General features: G+C 36.7%; 3 protein-coding genes across 3 annotated transcripts; all 3 read left to right on the top strand.

Moving 5' to 3' along the window:
- LOC131956815 (sulfotransferase 6B1-like) lies at positions 1 to 5,365 on the top strand. The gene is made up of 7 exons (XM_059321416.1): positions 1 to 15; positions 173 to 362; positions 1,461 to 1,633; positions 2,190 to 2,343; positions 3,502 to 3,605; positions 3,806 to 3,953; positions 5,237 to 5,365. Exons 1-7 carry the CDS (start codon positions 1 to 3, stop codon positions 5,341 to 5,343), a joined length of 891 nt encoding a protein of 296 aa, XP_059177399.1. The 3' UTR covers positions 5,344 to 5,365.
- A 2,369-nt stretch (positions 5,366 to 7,734) lies between these two features.
- LOC131956814 (sulfotransferase 6B1-like) lies at positions 7,735 to 11,516 on the top strand. Its single transcript, XM_059321415.1, has 7 exons — positions 7,735 to 7,749; positions 7,888 to 8,077; positions 8,944 to 9,116; positions 10,186 to 10,339; positions 10,557 to 10,660; positions 10,886 to 11,033; positions 11,410 to 11,516. Exons 1-7 carry the CDS (start codon positions 7,735 to 7,737, stop codon positions 11,514 to 11,516), a joined length of 891 nt encoding a protein of 296 aa, XP_059177398.1.
- Positions 11,517 to 14,413: 2,897 nt separating this feature from the next.
- Positions 14,414 to 18,366, top strand: LOC131956828 (salivary glue protein Sgs-3-like). Its single transcript, XM_059321433.1, has 3 exons — positions 14,414 to 15,005; positions 16,244 to 16,391; positions 18,118 to 18,366. The coding sequence occupies exons 1-3, from the start codon at positions 14,613 to 14,615 to the stop codon at positions 18,306 to 18,308; spliced, it is 732 nt and encodes a 243-aa protein (XP_059177416.1). The 5' UTR covers positions 14,414 to 14,612; the 3' UTR covers positions 18,309 to 18,366.

The following is an 18,366-nucleotide window of genomic DNA, read 5'->3' as shown; positions in this document are numbered from 1 at the left end:
ATGGACGACTTATTGGTAAGCCTCATTGACGTAGTTTTATTGCATAAATTTTAGATAACTTTCTGCGCATTTATATTTCTTAGATTAAGTATTTTAGTAAGCTGGCAGGTTATATTTTTTCAGCTTTTAAAAACTTGGATTTATTTTTAAACGCACGTCTTCATACCCCCAGCTCGCTGTTAAAAGAAACGTCGGCTTTATAGACACGGCTGGCATAAAGGACGGGGCCGGTAAGGTCGTGCCCTTCACGCGCATGCCCAATGGGAGGCTGTTCCCGCCTTTTGGTGAGGAGTACATCAGCAACATCGGGACAACCAAGCTTCGAGCAGACGATATACTTGTGTGTGGCTACCCTAAAACTGGTATGGATGTTTAAACGTATCTTTATTAAGTTCAGTGGCATTCGATCGCTATTTAACACGATCCCATTTTAGCACTCTGGAGGTTTAAAACTGACCCACATGGAACTTTACACACCCCAACACCTTTTCCTGTTACTTCACATGAGTCAGCTCATCATCTCTAGCAAAGTAATTCACATACAACTTACCCATACGTACATACACCAAGATACTTGTGTTGACTACCCCAAAACCTGGCATGTACATGCAGACTTAACTTGAGTTTAGTGGCGAGACTATTTGGCTAGCCATTTAATGACCTTACAAGGAACCAGTCGTAAAACTAGAAAAAAAACTCCCCCCACCAAAATCTATTTGGCTCTTATACATGTAGTATTACATTTATGACTAAATATTAAATCTCAAATTGACACTGAGTCTTTTCAAAAGAGTTCTATGGCACCCTGTTTGACGTTTTTAAGTAGTCTTAGGAGCTCTCGAGAAAACTTTTTAAATGAATACCGTGTATGGATACCTAACTCGCTATTCGACTAATTTGACGGCTTTTTTGGGCACCTATTGGACTGTTTAAAAGACAATTTGTGCACATCATGAGGCTTTCTAAAGAACCTCTATGCCCCCTCCCCCTACTCATTTAAATGAGTTTTATCAGACCCACTATTAGACTATTCGTGACAGCAAAAGGTCATAAGGTGGTTCAACCGTTGCCAAATTATTTTGTTTTCTCTGCAACACCCTGGGTTACTGACTGTACAATAATAGACGCTAATATTTGTTATTCTTGTGTACTAAACCCCAATCATGATTCTAATGTTTTGGGTCCCCTATATATCCACCCTTCCCCAGCCTCCTCTACTCTTTCAGTTTTACATTAATTTGCTTGGTTTAGGGAGGACCAAAACAAACATTATGAAGCATGTTGTAACAGTTTTTAAACCTTTCTCCAAAAAAAAACTAAATAAAACTCTTAGTTAAGCATGCGCAGGCACAACATAAGGTTTATTGGCATGAAGAGTTTCCATTAATTTGAAAATATTTAGATAATAAAACGTATCAATGTAACCATTTAAATAGAATGTCCGAATGTTTCGACCTCAGGCTGTCACTGGACATGGGAGATAATGGTGATGATAGTAAAGGGCAAGGCCGAGTACTCCGAAATAGGAAAAGAGGTCACGATGTTGGAATTTGCTAGCCCAGAAGTCATCGAATCCACGCCCTCGCCTCGTATTCTCAACACGCATGCGTGGTTTGAAGAGTTGCCGGGTGCTGTGAGTATACAATAGCAGGAGGGATTTATAATATGAACAAAGTGTATAGTAAAACTGTATGATTACATTTCATCATGCAGGAACAGCAATCGTGGTTTCTTGTTAACATACAAACAGTGGTTAGTTGCGTCCCTTTGCAAAATAATTATTTACATCTCTGAAACTGAAACGTATTTCGGGCCCTTGAAAATGAATTGTCGATATAAATTTGGGTTATTGACATGTTTAAGTCAGAGTCAGACTTATAGCCAGGGTCATGTGCATGATTATGGTCAAGTGTAGGATTAAAATACCTTTTAAGTATAACACCTGATCTTGTTCAGGGATAAGACTTTGGTGAGGGTCAGGAAAAATACAGCACTAGCTTAAAGGTAAAACAAATAGCAAAAAAAAGTGTTTTACTCACTTAAGAATTATAGTACTATGTTTGAAAATCGATTTTTGTTAATTTATTTTTTATTTCGTATTGAAGTTCAATACTTAACAGCACTTTTCTTTGGCCCATCTCCATCTTACTTAGTGTTTTTTTTTTCCACCATTCTCAACTCTATTGCAGATAAAGACATTGAAGAATAAAATAGTTTTCACGACCAGAAACCCCAAAGACGTTGCCGTGTCACACTACAACCACCACGTCAGGATGAAGAACATCTACTGTGGATACGATGGTCAGTTCAAGGACTGGATACCCCTGTGGATTAAAGGAACAAGTGGGTCATAATAAATCAATGATTTTTATACTTATTAGGGTGTATTAATTCCTTTAAAAGAATCAATTCGAAAATTCTTCAAATTAAATTTCGTGTATTATTTCTTCTTTAATTATTAATTATTTGCACTTATCTGCAACCACCTATTTAAATTAAGTTCATTACGAAAGAGAGCGCTTCCATACGTCAAAAGATGAGAAAAGCTTTCTCGTGTAAACTGGTTTGAATATAATGTTTGTTACAATTGGTATTAAAGACACGAGAGTTCGTTTCTGTACCATAACTTAACAGTCCCCATTCAAAGCTGATGGTCCATAGGTGGAGTAAAGTTTCTCTGTGACCTCAGCATATTGTGTGGTCAGCGCTATGCCCAGCCGAGTTTTCTCTAACTTGAGTCAGGTACCCACCCGAGCTGGTCAGGGCTGTTCTAGGGACTTTAGTGACTTAAACTGGTATCCGAAATGGAGACTTTAGGGTTAGCAGTCGTACCCTCTATAATCCGACCATGCCTCTAATAAAACAAACGTTTAGGAATAATTATTTTAAAAACGGAATAGTTAGGCTAAACCAGAGACCACTACTGCACATTTGAAGTTATGTATAATGCATGTATGTCCCCTACACACAGTACAATCCCTATGGGTTTTTTTTTTTAATATTTTCAAACTTTATGTAAAGAAAATAATACTTTTTCAAAGATTTTTATTAAACAAATATTTACCCACTTTATGTAAAAAGTTAATATTTTTAAAAAGATTTAATTGAACAAATATATACAAACAATGTATAGAGTTTTCATTTTTTAAAAGGTTTATTTAAATAAATATTTACCAACTGTTTGTAAAGAAATAATACTTTTAAAAGGTTTATTTAAATAAATATTTACCAACTGTATGTAAAGAAATAATACTTTTAAAAGGTTTATTTAAACAAATATTTACCAACTGTATGTAAAGAAATAATACTATTTAAAAGAACTTTCAACTAATACAGAATGTAGCATTAGACAAAATTTTTGCTGTGGGCTTTAAAAACAATATTAAATAATCAGTTTACTTATTGTTGTCCAATAAGGGTTTCAAATACTGGCTGGATTTTTTTTAATCTTTAAAAAAAAAAAATTTTGGTATCTGTAAATAACTAATTTTCTTCTCTAAGTTGATTACGGAAGTTTTGTCGAGTTTCACCAAAAATGGGACCACGCGATTCGGGAATTCCCAGACCACCCCATACTGTTCTTGAACTACGAGGAAATGAAAAAGGTCGATTTACTAGAATGTTTGTATTATTATTATTTTTACCAAAACGTTCGTAAAAATGCAGTGTTTATTTCTTCCATTAACATTCTGAACAAATTTAGTATTGCTATCATAAAAATTTTGACAAACATTTAGAAGTAGAATTAACTTACATTTTAGTTTTATAAAAAATATCTGTAACACAATTTACCCCAACCCACCAGGACCTAGAGGGCGCTGTACGTCGTCTGGCCACATTCCTGGAAGTTGATTTAACGGAGGAACAAATCCAGGACATCACAAGAGCCGCTGAGTTTGATTTCATGAAGGCCAAGTTCAAGGGCACTCCGTGTGAGCTACTCATCAGAAAAGGTTTGTTTAATTCAAATTGTGTTTCAATGGGTTTAAACAGAAAACTTTACATTTAATTTAGTAAAGTTACTTTAAACAGAGGCGTCGCGATGGGGGACCGCACCGGTTGACACCATTTAGGGAGGTGACACCAAGGCAAAAAAATAGCAAAATATATAGAGAAAAACCATGATCGTTCCAGTTAAATGAATGATTAATGACAGTTGAATAATCTTCTAAGAGCCAAGTTAACAAATACCGACAAAGTGGGTGGGGGGAGGGGGTGACACCATAGAGAAAACAATGCCACATCCAGCCAAATTAATAACCTATTATAGATAAACATCGTTAGTATTATCTGTGCACAGTTTAAAGCTATCACGGGGGTGCGGGGTGAAACTAACTAAACGTTGTAACATTTGCCTTAGTAAAAAGCTTTTGTTGAGCATTGTAATAACTGATTTGTTAATCGATTATTCGGATGGGGGTGACACCAAATTTAATTATTTTCTACAAAAAGTAATGATTTTTCCACTTGAATTTGATAACTGTTAGAATTAGACCTCTTAATGCTTTTTCTAGGATGAATATAGGTTGACGCCCCTCGACAAAAAGATGGGGGGGGTGACAAAAAATACTCCGTCCACCAAAGTGGATTGGGGTGAAACCACATCGGAAATTTACAAATTTACATATCAATACGCAATAAAAACGAGCAACAGATAAATAGAACTGGTTGACTTGCAACATTGACACATTTTGACGCTTTTCGTCAGCCATGAAAAGAGTTGCCAAAAGTTTTGAAACAATTAATTCACTTCTTGAATCACTTTAATCTTTGAAATTGTGTATATTATGCAATGGAATATGTAAAATTATAATAATTTAGTAACAAATTTAGTATACCCATAAGAGGTAAAGAGCTTCTAGGGTATACAAACATAAAAAGTGGTCACTATGTTACTCATTTTCCTATACATAAAAAAAGAAGATAAAGTTCAGCCCAAAAATGCATAGATTCAAGTACTAACGAGAGAATAAAAACAAAGAAATTCAAGTATTTTATTTTAAAGTAAGCTTACTGTGAGATATTAATCAGTTATAAATTAAATACAAAATATGATCATTAATTTTGAATAATCAATTACTACATTTTTTTTTATAAAATCATGTCAACAAGTAGGTCTATTGTTCTTGGTGATAATTGATGTCTTTAGCGGGACAATTACGAATGTTTAACATGTCTTTGTTTCGCGTAATTGTCTTTCCTGTGGAAGATTCTGACAGATGGTTTCTTTATCCAGGTGAAGTAGGTGATTGGAAAAACTGGTTTACTGACGTCATGAGTGAAGAGGTGGACAAGTGGAAACCTGAGCTGGACAAGACAAGGTTCACGTTTACATACACGTAGAGATGGTATTGAATAAGAACCAGATACACTCAGATACTAAAACTTAACTTTCGAATGGCTTTTAAATAAAAGTTGTAATGTTAAATGGAAGTTGTTTTAAAAGTAATAAAATCAAAATTTTATGTTTTAATTTTTTTTTTAAATAAAAACTATTTCTGCACAAAACTATTTTTATATTCAATACTTTTAACTTTTTGGCTGACCTTCTCCTTCCCCCCCCCCCCTCCCCCACCACCACCACCACCACTTTTATGACAAAACATGATTGCCTACAAAATTATTTTTAACACCATAGTACGGTAGGGTTTGTTGGTTTGTTCGGTTCAACATTACTAGCTGAAGTACCATGTTCTTAATAACATTTCTAAACGATTTCACTAGCCATAAGTATAGAACCCTATCATTTATTAATCTACAGTAAATAACGTCATTAGATACATCACTGTTTGTCGACTGCACCAGTTCTACACAATGTTCGCCATTTTACACACAATTTCTGCTTTCTACTTCCATAGATCCATTTGATATATTTTTCGTGCTCCCGTTTTAGCACAGCTCTGTATTCTAACATTGGACTGATCAAAAACCTGATAAACAGACACATTCCACTAGTTAGTTAGAAAATTTTCCCTTAATCTCAGATAAATTTCGCATGATCGAACATAGACCACCACAGCCTCCTTTGTAAGTAAAGTCTCTATTTAAACCTAACGATATGTTGGACAGATGAAGTTGAGTTCATGTTTCTTGAACTCGTCATATTAAGAGATAGTGTGGTCAGCACTATACCAAACCACCTTTTCTCTACTCAACGTAAGTCAGGTGCCCATCAGAGCTGGGTGGATTCCTTGACGTTATACAGTTAAGGGTCCGAACTTGAGACCTTCGTGATAGCAGCCAAGCGCTCTGTCATTCGACCACCTCAGCTACCATTTTTTTTTCTATTTCTGTTAATATCATCAATTTTACTTTAACACTTTATTAGTGTATAGATCAGTCTCTGTCAACACGTCTGAGCCATGAGTCATTCAAAAAACAGACGGACGTACACAGGGACTACACACTCAAGGGACGTCACTAAGATAATAATATATATATAAATATAAGGGACGTAACAATATCTAAAAACAATACCGTAATTTCATTGGTGTTTAATTACAAATGTTTGCTGTAATTGGTGAATGTAGGGCTTCTTTAGCTTGTCGAGATTTTACTAGTTTTATTATAATAATCAGGGCTTGTTTTTGTGTTGATAGCATCATAAATGTTACACTCTACAAATGGGATCTAAGAAGGATGGGCATCGACCAACTGATGAATGGATTTGTGAGATTACCCTTAGCGCTCATGAGAACGATGCAATGGTCGTACATTTGCCAGAAACCTAAGTAAATTACCCTTTAAACTATGTGTTACCGATAGCAGGATTAACAACACCCCAACTGATTAAATAACGAACGCTTGTTCATAGAGTATAGAGGAAGTATTGTAATCGTGCAAAAAAAAATCCATTTTTGCAATCTTTTGGCTTTTGGCCTTTAGTCCGTGTCGACCTTTTGTCTTTTCAGCCTTTTGGATGTCGGCCTTTTGTCCTACATCCAAAAATATTCGAGAAAGTTATAGCGAGATCACTCCCACTTTATTTTTTCTAAAAATTAGTTGCTTAGCGTAAAAAGGTTTTGATTAGAAAGGGTCCAAGCAACATTACACACATCCTGGGGCCGCTTATCATTATGTGTGCTTTACCGTCCGACTAAGCGTTCAGACTAGGCAGATGTGACGTTCGTCTGATCCAGGCATTAGTGGGTTAATATTTTATTCAACTAATGTATGAAACTATCAAACGAAAATTATACAAATTATACAAAAAACTGACATTTTCACTTCAATGAAACATGTTGTCGTGAATTACGTATGACGTGTGCAGAGGTGTGGCTGGTTATCAAAAAGGTATTACAGTATTCTGTAGCATATTGTTTTAGCCATCATTTCGGAAAAATCGAATTTAATTTTTATTCTAATAGTTAAGCTACAACCACTATCACATATTTTCATATTGTAGCGTGTGTTGTAATTTAGAAAAGATGAAAATGGTAAACAATTTAAATAATTATATATAGCTTTTAAATATGTGCTTGCTAGAACAAGAGACACCCAATCGTTCAACAGACAAAACGCCTCTAGACTACAGGAAAAAAAAACTAGAGTTGAAAAGAATGATGTTGGATCGTAACGTTTACATAGAGCTTATTGCTCACAACATAATTCCAACTGTTCTGCATAGTTGTAATTGACTATAAATAGCTTAATGCACAGAACGCCAACTTGAGTGTTTTAACATTTTCTAGTGTAAAATATCATTAAGTTACACATAAAGAGACAGACTGAACCATGGACGACTTATCGGTAAGTTTGATTGTTGTAGCCTTACTGTATAACTAGAAATTATTCCGCTGGGTATTTATTAGGTTAGGTACGTGTTAGAAATAAGGTTCTTTGTTGAGAACTTTCTGAATGTTATTTCCTATATGTTGATACTCCCAGCTCGCAGTGAAGAGACACATCGGTTTTATAGATACGGCTGGCATCAAGGACGGTGCCGGAAACGTCTTGCCGCTGACGCGCATGCCCAATGGGAGGCTGTTCCCGCCTTTTGGTGAGGAGTACGTCAGCAACATCGGGACAACCAAGCTTCGAGCAGACGATATACTTGTGTGTGGCTACCCTAAAACTGGTATGGACGTGTAGACTTAGATGCTTGTATGAAATTAGAGCCTTGCACATCAAATGTCAAAATCATCTCAATTTCATTGTTAAAAACGTAACTGATTTAGTGTACAAAATTTGTGTTTAAGATGAATCAGCTGAATCTATGTTGTTGATTATTTTGTACTATTTGAAAACATTACTTACGTCATTTGGTTTCTTTTTGGTCGGTGTTTGCGTCTAAAAATCTGGTAAATTCCAAAATACACATGTTAAAGAAAAAGTTCAGGAACAGTTTTAAAATACTTGTGAAAATATGGTTTATCTACAAACAAAATAACGAGACATAACGCTGTTGTGAAACACAGACATACTTTTACGGGTGCGTCGCGCAACATATAAGACGAACAACCACAAACGGGTTACAAAAACAAACAAGACTAAATATAACAAAGTATCATCAACACTAAAAGAGTACTCTCTGCACTATCTACACAACCCAATTCTAATATAAATACATAAATTAGTACACTCACTAAGATACAGTGGATATCTAACAGTACAGAACTAACCTACACTAACCTTGTGGAAGAACTGGACTGAACTGAGGCAATCATACACGTTCTCACACACCTTATATACACGTAAACAAACAGGTACAAACCGGACTGTCACAACCCACAGCACGAGGATTTACCAGGGCGAACGGAACAGGGTACAAAGTATAAACAACATTCACCCCATTCATCCCCCTTCGCTCATTCACCACAACGCCTAGTTAATCTTGATCAGATAACGACATAATTCGTAAACGTAACAGGTTTTTGAAACTTCATTTTAAAAAGTTGATTTAAGATATCAATAATACATCAATTGTGATTGTTTCGACCTCAGGCTGTCACTGGACATGGGAGATAATGGTGATGATATTAAAGGGCAAGGCCGAATACTCCGACATTGGGAAACTTGTCACCATGTTGGAATTAGCTAACCCGGAACTCATCGAATCCACGCCCTCGCCTCGTATTCTCAACACGCATGCGTGGTTTGAAGAGTTGCCGAGTGAGGTGAGTACACAATGGGGTGAGGGAAGGTATTATACCATTGAAGGTTTGATATTTTATTTATCCAAAACGGCAACTTTGGTTTTTAGAACAAACTTATCTATCTATCTATCTATCTATCTATCTATATATATATATATATATATATATATATATATATATATATATATATATATATATATATATATATATATATAATTCTCTTCTTGGAGACCTTAGAAAGCACCAAGCTGTAAGCGCGCTCCCTACCATCCCCACCCCTACATGGTCTGGTGAGCTGTAGTTCACGCTAAATGTTTACAATCGTAGAGCCGGGTTTAGTGACGGCCATTAGAGGCAGATAATGTAGTTTGAAACGATTTTAAACTTAGGGGAGGTAACTAAGAAGAGTTTGCTTTCATGGGGGTGGTGGGTAGCGGTTGGGGGAAAGGAGGGGGTTATCGTCCTTAACGACCATCTGATGGTGTTTAGTGACGGCCATTAGAGGCAGATAATGTAGTTTGAAACGATTTTAAACTTAGGGGAGGTAACTAAGAAGAGTTTGCTTTCATGGGGGTGGGGGGTAGCGGTTGGGGGAAAGGAGGGGGTTATCGTCCTTAACGACCATCTGATAGTGTTTTAAAGCAAATATTTTCAGTGGCAGCATTGGTACTGTCGAATTCACAAATTATGAATTACTGAAAAGAATAAAATAAAATAACTAAATAGCGGCGTATTATACGCCGCGGGTCGGCTCGTATTTAATAATTATTATTGTTTAATTGATTCTTTAAAAAAATGACTATAATATATTGTAGGGTGTTATTTTTATAAAATAGAAATAATTCTAGGTTAAGTATAAGATTAGCGTTTATATCCGTTTTAAGATTAAGCATTGGATTAATGTAAGCACTACCGTTTTTGTACGTGTTGCGATATGACCAAAATGGATTCCGTTTAACATTCACAAACTTAATTATATTTGACGAATAATTTGACATTTGTACTAAGGTAATACTTTCATTTATTCGATGGCCTATTTTCCTAATGCCCGCCCCAGCCAACCTAGTCCCTTTAATCCTCTCTAATTCAGCTAAGGACGTTAAAGAATAAAATAGTTTTAACGACCAGAAACCCCAAAGATGTGGCCGTGTCCCTGTACAATCACCACATCAACCTGACCGACATGTTCAGTGGGTACAACAGCCAGTTCAAGGACTGGATGCCCCTCTGGTTAAATGGAACAGGTACGTCATACCCAAGCAAAAAGTTTTAGAAATAAATATTCTTTGTAGGACGTAGTCGGTTAAAGGGAACAGGTAGGTCATATCCAAGCAGGTGTGATCGTAAAGAGCCTATATATTTTACATTTACCAGACAAATCCATTTTTTTCTTAAAAATAATTTTTTTAACATTTTATGGAAACAATCTACTTTTGTTATTACTTGTTTATATGTTCACAGTTGAATATGGAAGTTTTGTCGAGTTTCACCAAAAATGGGATCAAGCGATTCGGGAATTCCCAGACCACCCCATACTGATCATGAGCTATGAGAAGATGAAACAGGTAGGTTTGTAAGATTTTTAATCAAATTTTTTGTCAAATTTTTTTGTCATATTTTTTGTCAAATGTTTTTTGTCTAATAAAAGTTTTAGAAAATTTGTAGCTTTAATTTAATTTAATTAAAATTTTAGACAGTAATTGTTATTGATTAGACAAAATTTTAGAAATTATAAAGTTTATTTACATTTAATTGAAGACCATGTAAGACGCTTACCTTTAACCCGCCAGGACCTAGAGGGCGCTGTACGTCGTCTGGCCACATTCCTGGAAGTTGATTTAACGGAGGAACAAATCCAGGACATCACAAGAGCCGCTGAGTTTGACGTCATGAAGGCCAAGTTCAAGGGCAGTCCGTCTGACGTGCTTATAAGAAAAGGTTTTGTTTAGAATTTTAAATCTAATTGCATCAATACTTTTTTAGTGCCATTTATCAATTGCATCTACTTTATGTTGCATGAATTAAACTATTGTAGAATTCAAGTATTCAAATATGTATTTTGAAACCACGACTTGACATGTAAATGAAAACTGTGATTTGGAGGTCAGTAGTTAAGACAATAAGTAAATACTGAACGAGATAACTTACTGTCAATACTTCCATTTTTTTTTAAATAAAATTATGTCGAGACATATAGCGTTAAGCTCTAATTGATCTCACTCTAGGGATATTTCAATAACGTATTACAAAATGTCTTTCTATCGCATAACTGTCTTTCCTGTGGAAGATTCCGACAGATGATTTCTTTGTCCAGGTGAAGTAGGTGATTGGAAAAACTGGTTTACTGACGTCATGAGTGAAGAGGTGGACAAGTGGAAATCTGAGCTGGACAAGACAAGGTTCACGTTCACATACACGTAGACAGCAGGAAGGGGCGTGGCAATAATGTCAGGATTTCCGGGGTCCCAGGGAATTTGTAGTTCTAATCTAAATCCTTTAAAATATATTGTAATATTTCATAAACGGTGTTGGATATATTATGTAATAAAAATCCCAAATGCCTTGCTAATTAATTAACTGCTTTGTGTTCAGTTTTTAATTTCTGAAATTCAGCTGCTAAAATGTGATTACTAATCATAGCAATGTGAACTTTGACTTGAGCAGTAGTGTGACTTTTTTATACTAACACACACGTTGGTAATCCCATCTTCGTAAGATGATTCAATTTGACTTCAAGTTCCCCTTCCAAACCTGACGGTCTATGGGGCAAGTAGAGTTCACCTGTTTCTGTTACATGGGCATATGAAGGGATAGTGTGGTCAGCACTATGCCCAGCCACCTTTACTTTCCCTAACGTGAGTTGGGTACCCCATCAGAGCTGGGTTGACTAAGGGACGGTTGACAGACTTGAACCTGGATTCGAGCTCGAGACTTAAGTTTAGCAGTCTAGCTCTCTACCGCTAGGCCGCCATCGCTTGACTTACTTAAAGTGAACTTTAAATATTGAGATGGTATAATATACAGTAATTAAATGAAGGCTACGTTTTATAAACCGTTATGATGACAATAAAAGTACAAGCGACAGTTGCTGCACACGACTAAAGCATTGTTTTAGGATTAGTTTTGTATATTTAATTGATTAGCTCTGTTTCGTTTCTCCTGCGTGTCATTACGTTGGTTTTTTTTTTTCGCATAATTATAAAATATTGATTTTCTTCCATCATAATTAACAGGTTTGCACCATATGGTTTAGCTTTTATTATAATTAATGCAAGTTCGTAGTTAATTGTATTTCGACAATATATTGATCCTTGTGTATGGGGGGGGGGGGTTTAGTTAGTGTGGCATTCATACGGATATTTGCCTATGGGAACATTTTTCTCATTAAAACGTAATAATTTGAACTACCGCTGGGGGGGGGGGGGGGTGTTAGTGTGGCATTCATACTGATATTTGACTAGAATACAGCTATAATCTATTACAAGCCGCTAAACTAGAATACAGCTATAATCTATTACAAGCCGCTAAACTAGAATACAGCTATAATCTATTACAAGCCGCTGAACTAGAATACAGCTATAATCTTTTACAAGCCGCTAAACTAGAATACAGCTATAATCTATTACAAGCCGCTAAACTAGACTACAGCTATAATCTATTACAAGCCGCTAAACTAGACTACAGCTTGACACGTAATCTTTAATTGTGATGGGAGCATGGTCGAGTCGGCAAAGCTCATAGTTGATAAATTCGAAAAAAAAAAGTTCGAACCTTCTGGCTGATACGGCTCGATCCCTACCAACACTAAAAAATTAAGAAACGAAGAATTAAGAACGAAGAAGAAGAAGACATCAAACTCTGATGGGCACGTGACTATTTCAGCTGTCCTGTGTGTCTTGGGCATGAACAAATTGATGACAAATTGCTAAACTAGACTACACATACAACCCACCACAAATTGCTAAACTAGACTACACATACAACCTACCACAAATTGCTAAACTAGACTACACATACAACCCACCACAAATTGCTAAACTAGACTACACATACAACCCACCTCCAATCTCAAAACTAGACTACACTTAAAAAATAACATGCAAACGCTAAACTAGAAAACACTATCTATCAAAGGAGGAAATCCTGTAAAAGATCTAAAGCTTTTGATAGCCTCTAGCAGTTTAAAATCTTCCCAAGATGGCTGACATCTGCATTCACTAACGTTCTAAATCCATCCTATTTAATTCTATGTATCAAAAACCTTAGTTTTCATAATCCGAAAATCAATATAAGCTGATCGATTTTCCTTTATAAAAAGCAAACAACACGAATACTCAGACTTTACTGAGTGACTATTTCAGCTGTCCTGTGTGTCTTGGGCATGAACAAATTGATGACAAATTGCTAAACTAGACTACACATACAACCCACCACAAATTGCTAAACTAGACTACACATACAACCTACCACAAATTGCTAAACTAGACTACACATACAACCCACCACAAATTGCTAAACTAGACTACACATACAACCCACCTCCAATCTCAAAACTAGACTACACTTAAAAAATAACATGCAAACGCTAAACTAGAAAACACTATCTATCAAAGGAGGAAATCCTGTAAAAGATCTAAAGCTTTTGATAGCCTCTAGCAGTTTAAAATCTTCCCAAGATGGCTGACATCTGCATTCACTAACGTTCTAAATCCATCCTATTTAATTCTATGTATCAAAAACCTTAGTTTTCATAATCCGAAAATCAATATAAGCTGATCGATTTTCCTTTATAAAAAGCAAACAACACGAATACTCAGACTTTACTGAGTGACTATTTCAGCTGTCCTGTGTGTCTTGGGCATGAACAAATTGATGACAAATTGCTAAACTAGACTACACATACAACCCACCACAAATTGCTAAACTAGACTACACATACAACCTACCACAAATTGCTAAACTAGACTACACATACAACCCACCACAAATTGCTAAACTAGACTACACATACAACCCACCTCCAATCTCAAAACTAGACTACACTTAAAAAATAACATGCAAACGCTAAACTAGAAAACACTATCTATCAAAGGAGGAAATCCTGTAAAAGATCTAAAGCTTTTGATAGCCTCTAGCAGTTTAAAATCTTCCCAAGATGGCTGACATCTGCATTCACTAACGTTCTAAATCCATCCTATTTAATTCTATGTATCAAAAACCTTAGTTTTCATAATCCGAAAATCAATATAAGCTGATCGATTTTCCTTTATAAAAAGCAAACAACACGAATACTCAGACTTTACTTTCTCAGTGTGACATTTTGAATGTGACAGTCAACCAAGTTGTAGTCGACTTAGTACAACAATTTGACAGGAACCATCTTGTATTCACGTGGTACAGCTTGACAGAAACCAACTTGCAGTCGACGTGTTTCATCAACTTGACAGCAACCAAAGTGTAGCTACGTGGTACAACAACTTGAAAGCAACCAACTTGTAGTCGACCTAATACAGCACTATGAAGACCCTGCGTCTGGTGATGTTGCTGCTGATGTTGTCGGTGCTGTTCCTTCATGTCTTCGCTGCTGTGCTGCCTAATACAACAACAACTACAACTAAACCTACCACCAAGGCGCCAACTACAACGAAACCTACCACAAAAGCGCCAACTACAACGAAACCTACCACAAAAGCGCCAACTACAAAGAAGCCTACGACAAAAGCGCCAACTACAAAGAAACCTACCACAAAAGCGCCCGTTACAACAAAGCCTACCACAAAAGCGCCAACTACAACGAAACCTACGACCAAGGCGCCAACTACAACGAAACCTACAACAAAAGCACCAATAACGACGACAACAACAACCACATTGGCACCTACCACAACGCCAAAGAACATCAACTGTGAGGTAAACTAATTTGCATTTATCTTTTGATGTGCTTTTACTTTTTAAATGACGTTAACATAGCATCATTTAATTAGTTTGAAATTTTTCAATTAAATAGATGGTTATGATTGAGGTACTAAGCTCCGCAAGGAGTAAAGAGGATTAAGTTAAGTAAGTCACAACCATTAATTTTATTTTTATTTTAGATGATAACAAACGAGGATTATGTTAACGACTAAATAGCTCGTAAACAAATTAATTTAAGGATGTAGTTTTCAGTGTTATTTGCAATGCAAATTAAAATCGTTTATTTTTTTTTAACTAGAAATACACATTTAATAGTGCATTCAGCCATTCTAGATTGTAGTTGTTTGTTATTTTACTTTCTGGTATACGAAGTATAGAGGAAGTTTTGTCATCATGAAAAAAATTCAAAACCAGCGTCAAAAAAACTTAATTTTGCACCTTTCTCTTTATGTCTGTGTGTCTGTGTTTCTGTATGTCTATGTGTCGGTTTGTCTGTGTGTGTGTGTGTTTCTGTGTGTTTTTGTGTTAATGTGTCTGTGTGTCTGTGTTTCTGTATGTCTGTGTGTCGATGGGTCTGTGTGTCTGTGTTTCTATATGTCTGTGTTTCGATAAGTCTGTGTTTCTGTATGTCTGTGAACACGATAACTTGAGTACCTTTTCAGCAATCTACCAATTTATTTATATAACGTTAGCATAATAAAATGTAACCTGTTTAGTAGATACTCCTATCGCTTATGAAGCTAACAACTGACCAAATGTTTAGTAGATAATCCTATCGCTCATGATGTACAACTGACCAAATGTTTAGTAGATAATCCTATCGCTCATAAAGCTAACAATTGACCAAATGTTTAGTAGATACTCCTATCGCTCATGATGTACAACTGACCAAATGTTTAGTAGATAATCCTATCGCTCATGATGTACAACTGACCAAATGTTTAGTAGATAATCCTATCGCTCATAAAGCTAACAATTGACCAAATGTTTAGTAGATAATCCTATTGCTCATGAAGCTAGCAACTGACCAAATGTTTAGTAGATAATCCTATCGCTCATAAAGCTAACAACTGACCAAATGTTTAGTAGATACTCCTATCGCCCATGAAGCTAACAACTGACTAAATGTTTAGTAGATACTCCTATCGCCCATGAAGCTAACAACTGACTAAATGTTTAGTAGAAACTCCTATCGCTTATGAAGCTAACAATTGACCACCGTGTGTGTTTAGGGCCTGAAAAACCCCGGGGAGGGTGTCCCCTGTATGGAATGTTTCTGTGACGACGGGGCCTACCAGTGCATGATTTACGACTGTGCGGCACCCAGGTGTGTGGACAGTGTACCGGACGCTAGAGGCTGCTGCAGGCGCTGTCCAAACGGTAAGTTGCACTTCTACGGTCAGGCGCTGTCCTAACGGTAAGTTGGACTTCTACGGTCAGGCGCTGTCCTTACGGTAAGTTGGACTTCTACGGTCAGGCGCTGTCCAAACGGTGAGTTGGACTTCTACGGTCAGGCGCTGTCCAAACGGTGAGTTGGACTTCTACGGTCAGGCGCTGTCCAAACGGTAAGTTGGACTTCTACGGTCAGGCGCTGTCCAAACGGTAAGTTGGACTTCTACGGTCAGGCGCTGTCCTAACGGTAAGTTGCACTTCTACGGTCAGGCGCTGTCCTAACGGTAAGTTGGACTTCTACGTCAGGCGCTGTCCAAACGGTAAGTTGGACTTCTACGGTTAGATTTGTTTTCTCAATCAACATCTACATTTTTTTAAAACTCTACTGCCAGTTTATTTTTAACTTAAAAACTTATAATTGAAATCACATAGCGTATTTTTCAGTGGTTCTTTAATTCAGTTTTCGCGTGAGGCTGGCTTAATTTGGAAGATACATGTAGCTTTGATTTTATTTCTGCAACTTTAGACACTGAAAAAGTATTAAAACACGTTTTATTAGCTTCTCAGAAGATACACTCGATAAGCTTTTGTTTTCATGAGTAGCCCGTTGCCAAATTTTTTACAGGAAAAAATGTTCATTAGTAAAAATGTATTTGTGCGCAGCATTATAATATGTCGTGAGCCCACAACGAGTTCATGACTTCTACTCCTATTTTCTTGTATCACCCACCTGAGAGGTACCAACTTAATTTAAAAACCATGATTTAAATACCCACGAAACTTGGCTATCTTTTAAATACAGGCACCGACTTTTAAAAGTGCATATTTTGAACGAAAGTGAAAAGATTAGTTTGTGTTTTAAATTTAAGTAGTTTGAAGTTATATTTGACAAATGAAGAACATTCCAATCTGAAAGGCGTTTTTTAGCAAACGTGGACTATATATAAATTGGGGGAGGTGCAAAAACTCGCCCTGGTCGTCGGAATTGGTAGCTACGCCTCTGATTTATTCAGGGTCTTTAAAAAAAGTAAACAAAAGATCTTTCCATCTAAAACCTGCTGATAAACACTACCGTCTATATCTACATGGGCTAGTACTGTGAGTGTTGGCAGATCTTTAGATCACTCTGCCCCTGAATTATGGTCACAGATAAAAATTTCACAAACGGTATTAAGAACATGTACACAGAAAAAACGTCATACATTACACGACAATACACGTACATCTCAGATGTGTACAAAATCTTTATCGAATTGAGTCCGTTCGAACGTCAAAATATATGGCTGCAATCAATTTTCTCCATAATCAAACCGCGTGGAAGGAATTTAAGATTTTAAAAACGTAAAAGTTCCGTTTTCGAACCTGACGGTCCATTGCGAAAGTGATGTAGAGTTAACATGTTTCTACGACCTCGGCGTATGAATGGATAGTGTGGTCAGCTACCTTTACTTTCACTAACGTGGTAAGTTCCCCATTTGAGCTGGGTGAACTCATGGACGTTCTACTGTCTTGAACCCGGATTCGAACTTGGGATTTTCGAGTTAGCAGTCTAGCGCTCTACCGCTTAGCCACGTAGGCCCACGAATTTTGAATAATTAACAGAAATGTGTTAACTGTGCATGGCCCAGCGCCGTTTTGTGTTAAAACATTAATCAATTTGATGTAATAGTGTATCTGTTTTTACCCCAAAAACAATTTTCTGTTCAATCTAAAGGTGAAAACTGCGAGATTGATGGCCTGATTATCCCTAACGGAAAGACTGTGTTCATCCCTGACCATGGCCAGTGTGCCTGTTGGTCGGGCGACAGGTGGGGTGGGCTCACGACCCAGTGTGTGAGGGAGCCACGCCCAGAGGATTATGAGGATCAGCCGGACACCACCCCAGAAGCAAACTACTACCAGTGACGTCAGTTAGGCCCTGTCCTCTTAACATTCTAAAGCCAATAAAGTTGGAATACACATA

Source organism: Physella acuta, unplaced genomic scaffold (genome assembly GCF_028476545.2).
Source record: "Physella acuta isolate Inbredline_101_S28 unplaced genomic scaffold, ASM2847654v3 ptg001177l, whole genome shotgun sequence".
In the NCBI taxonomy this organism is placed as follows: Eukaryota; Metazoa; Mollusca; class Gastropoda; family Physidae; genus Physella; species Physella acuta.
Note: the sequence above shows the minus strand (reverse complement) of the source record. Positions and strands in the feature narration are given on the sequence as shown.

Excerpts from the sequence above, each read along its gene's own strand:
- LOC131956815 (XM_059321416.1), top strand. Across the intron at positions 1,634-2,189 it reads TTGAAGAGTTGCCGGGTGCT|ATAAAGACATTGAAGAATAA; the intron begins GTGAGTATACAA and ends ACTCTATTGCAG. Across the intron at positions 3,606-3,805 it reads ACTACGAGGAAATGAAAAAG|GACCTAGAGGGCGCTGTACG; the intron begins GTCGATTTACTA and ends CCAACCCACCAG.
- LOC131956814 (XM_059321415.1), top strand. Across the intron at positions 10,661-10,885 it reads GCTATGAGAAGATGAAACAG|GACCTAGAGGGCGCTGTACG; the intron begins GTAGGTTTGTAA and ends TTAACCCGCCAG. Across the intron at positions 11,034-11,409 it reads TGACGTGCTTATAAGAAAAG|GTGAAGTAGGTGATTGGAAA; the intron begins GTTTTGTTTAGA and ends TTCTTTGTCCAG.
- LOC131956828 (XM_059321433.1), top strand. The coding sequence starts at position 14,613 with ATGAAGACCCTGCGTCTGGTGATGTTGCTGCTGATGTTGTCGGTGCTG. Across the intron at positions 15,006-16,243 it reads CAAAGAACATCAACTGTGAG|GGCCTGAAAAACCCCGGGGA; the intron begins GTAAACTAATTT and ends GTGTGTGTTTAG. Across the intron at positions 16,392-18,117 it reads CTGCAGGCGCTGTCCAAACG|GTGAAAACTGCGAGATTGAT; the intron begins GTAAGTTGCACT and ends TTCAATCTAAAG.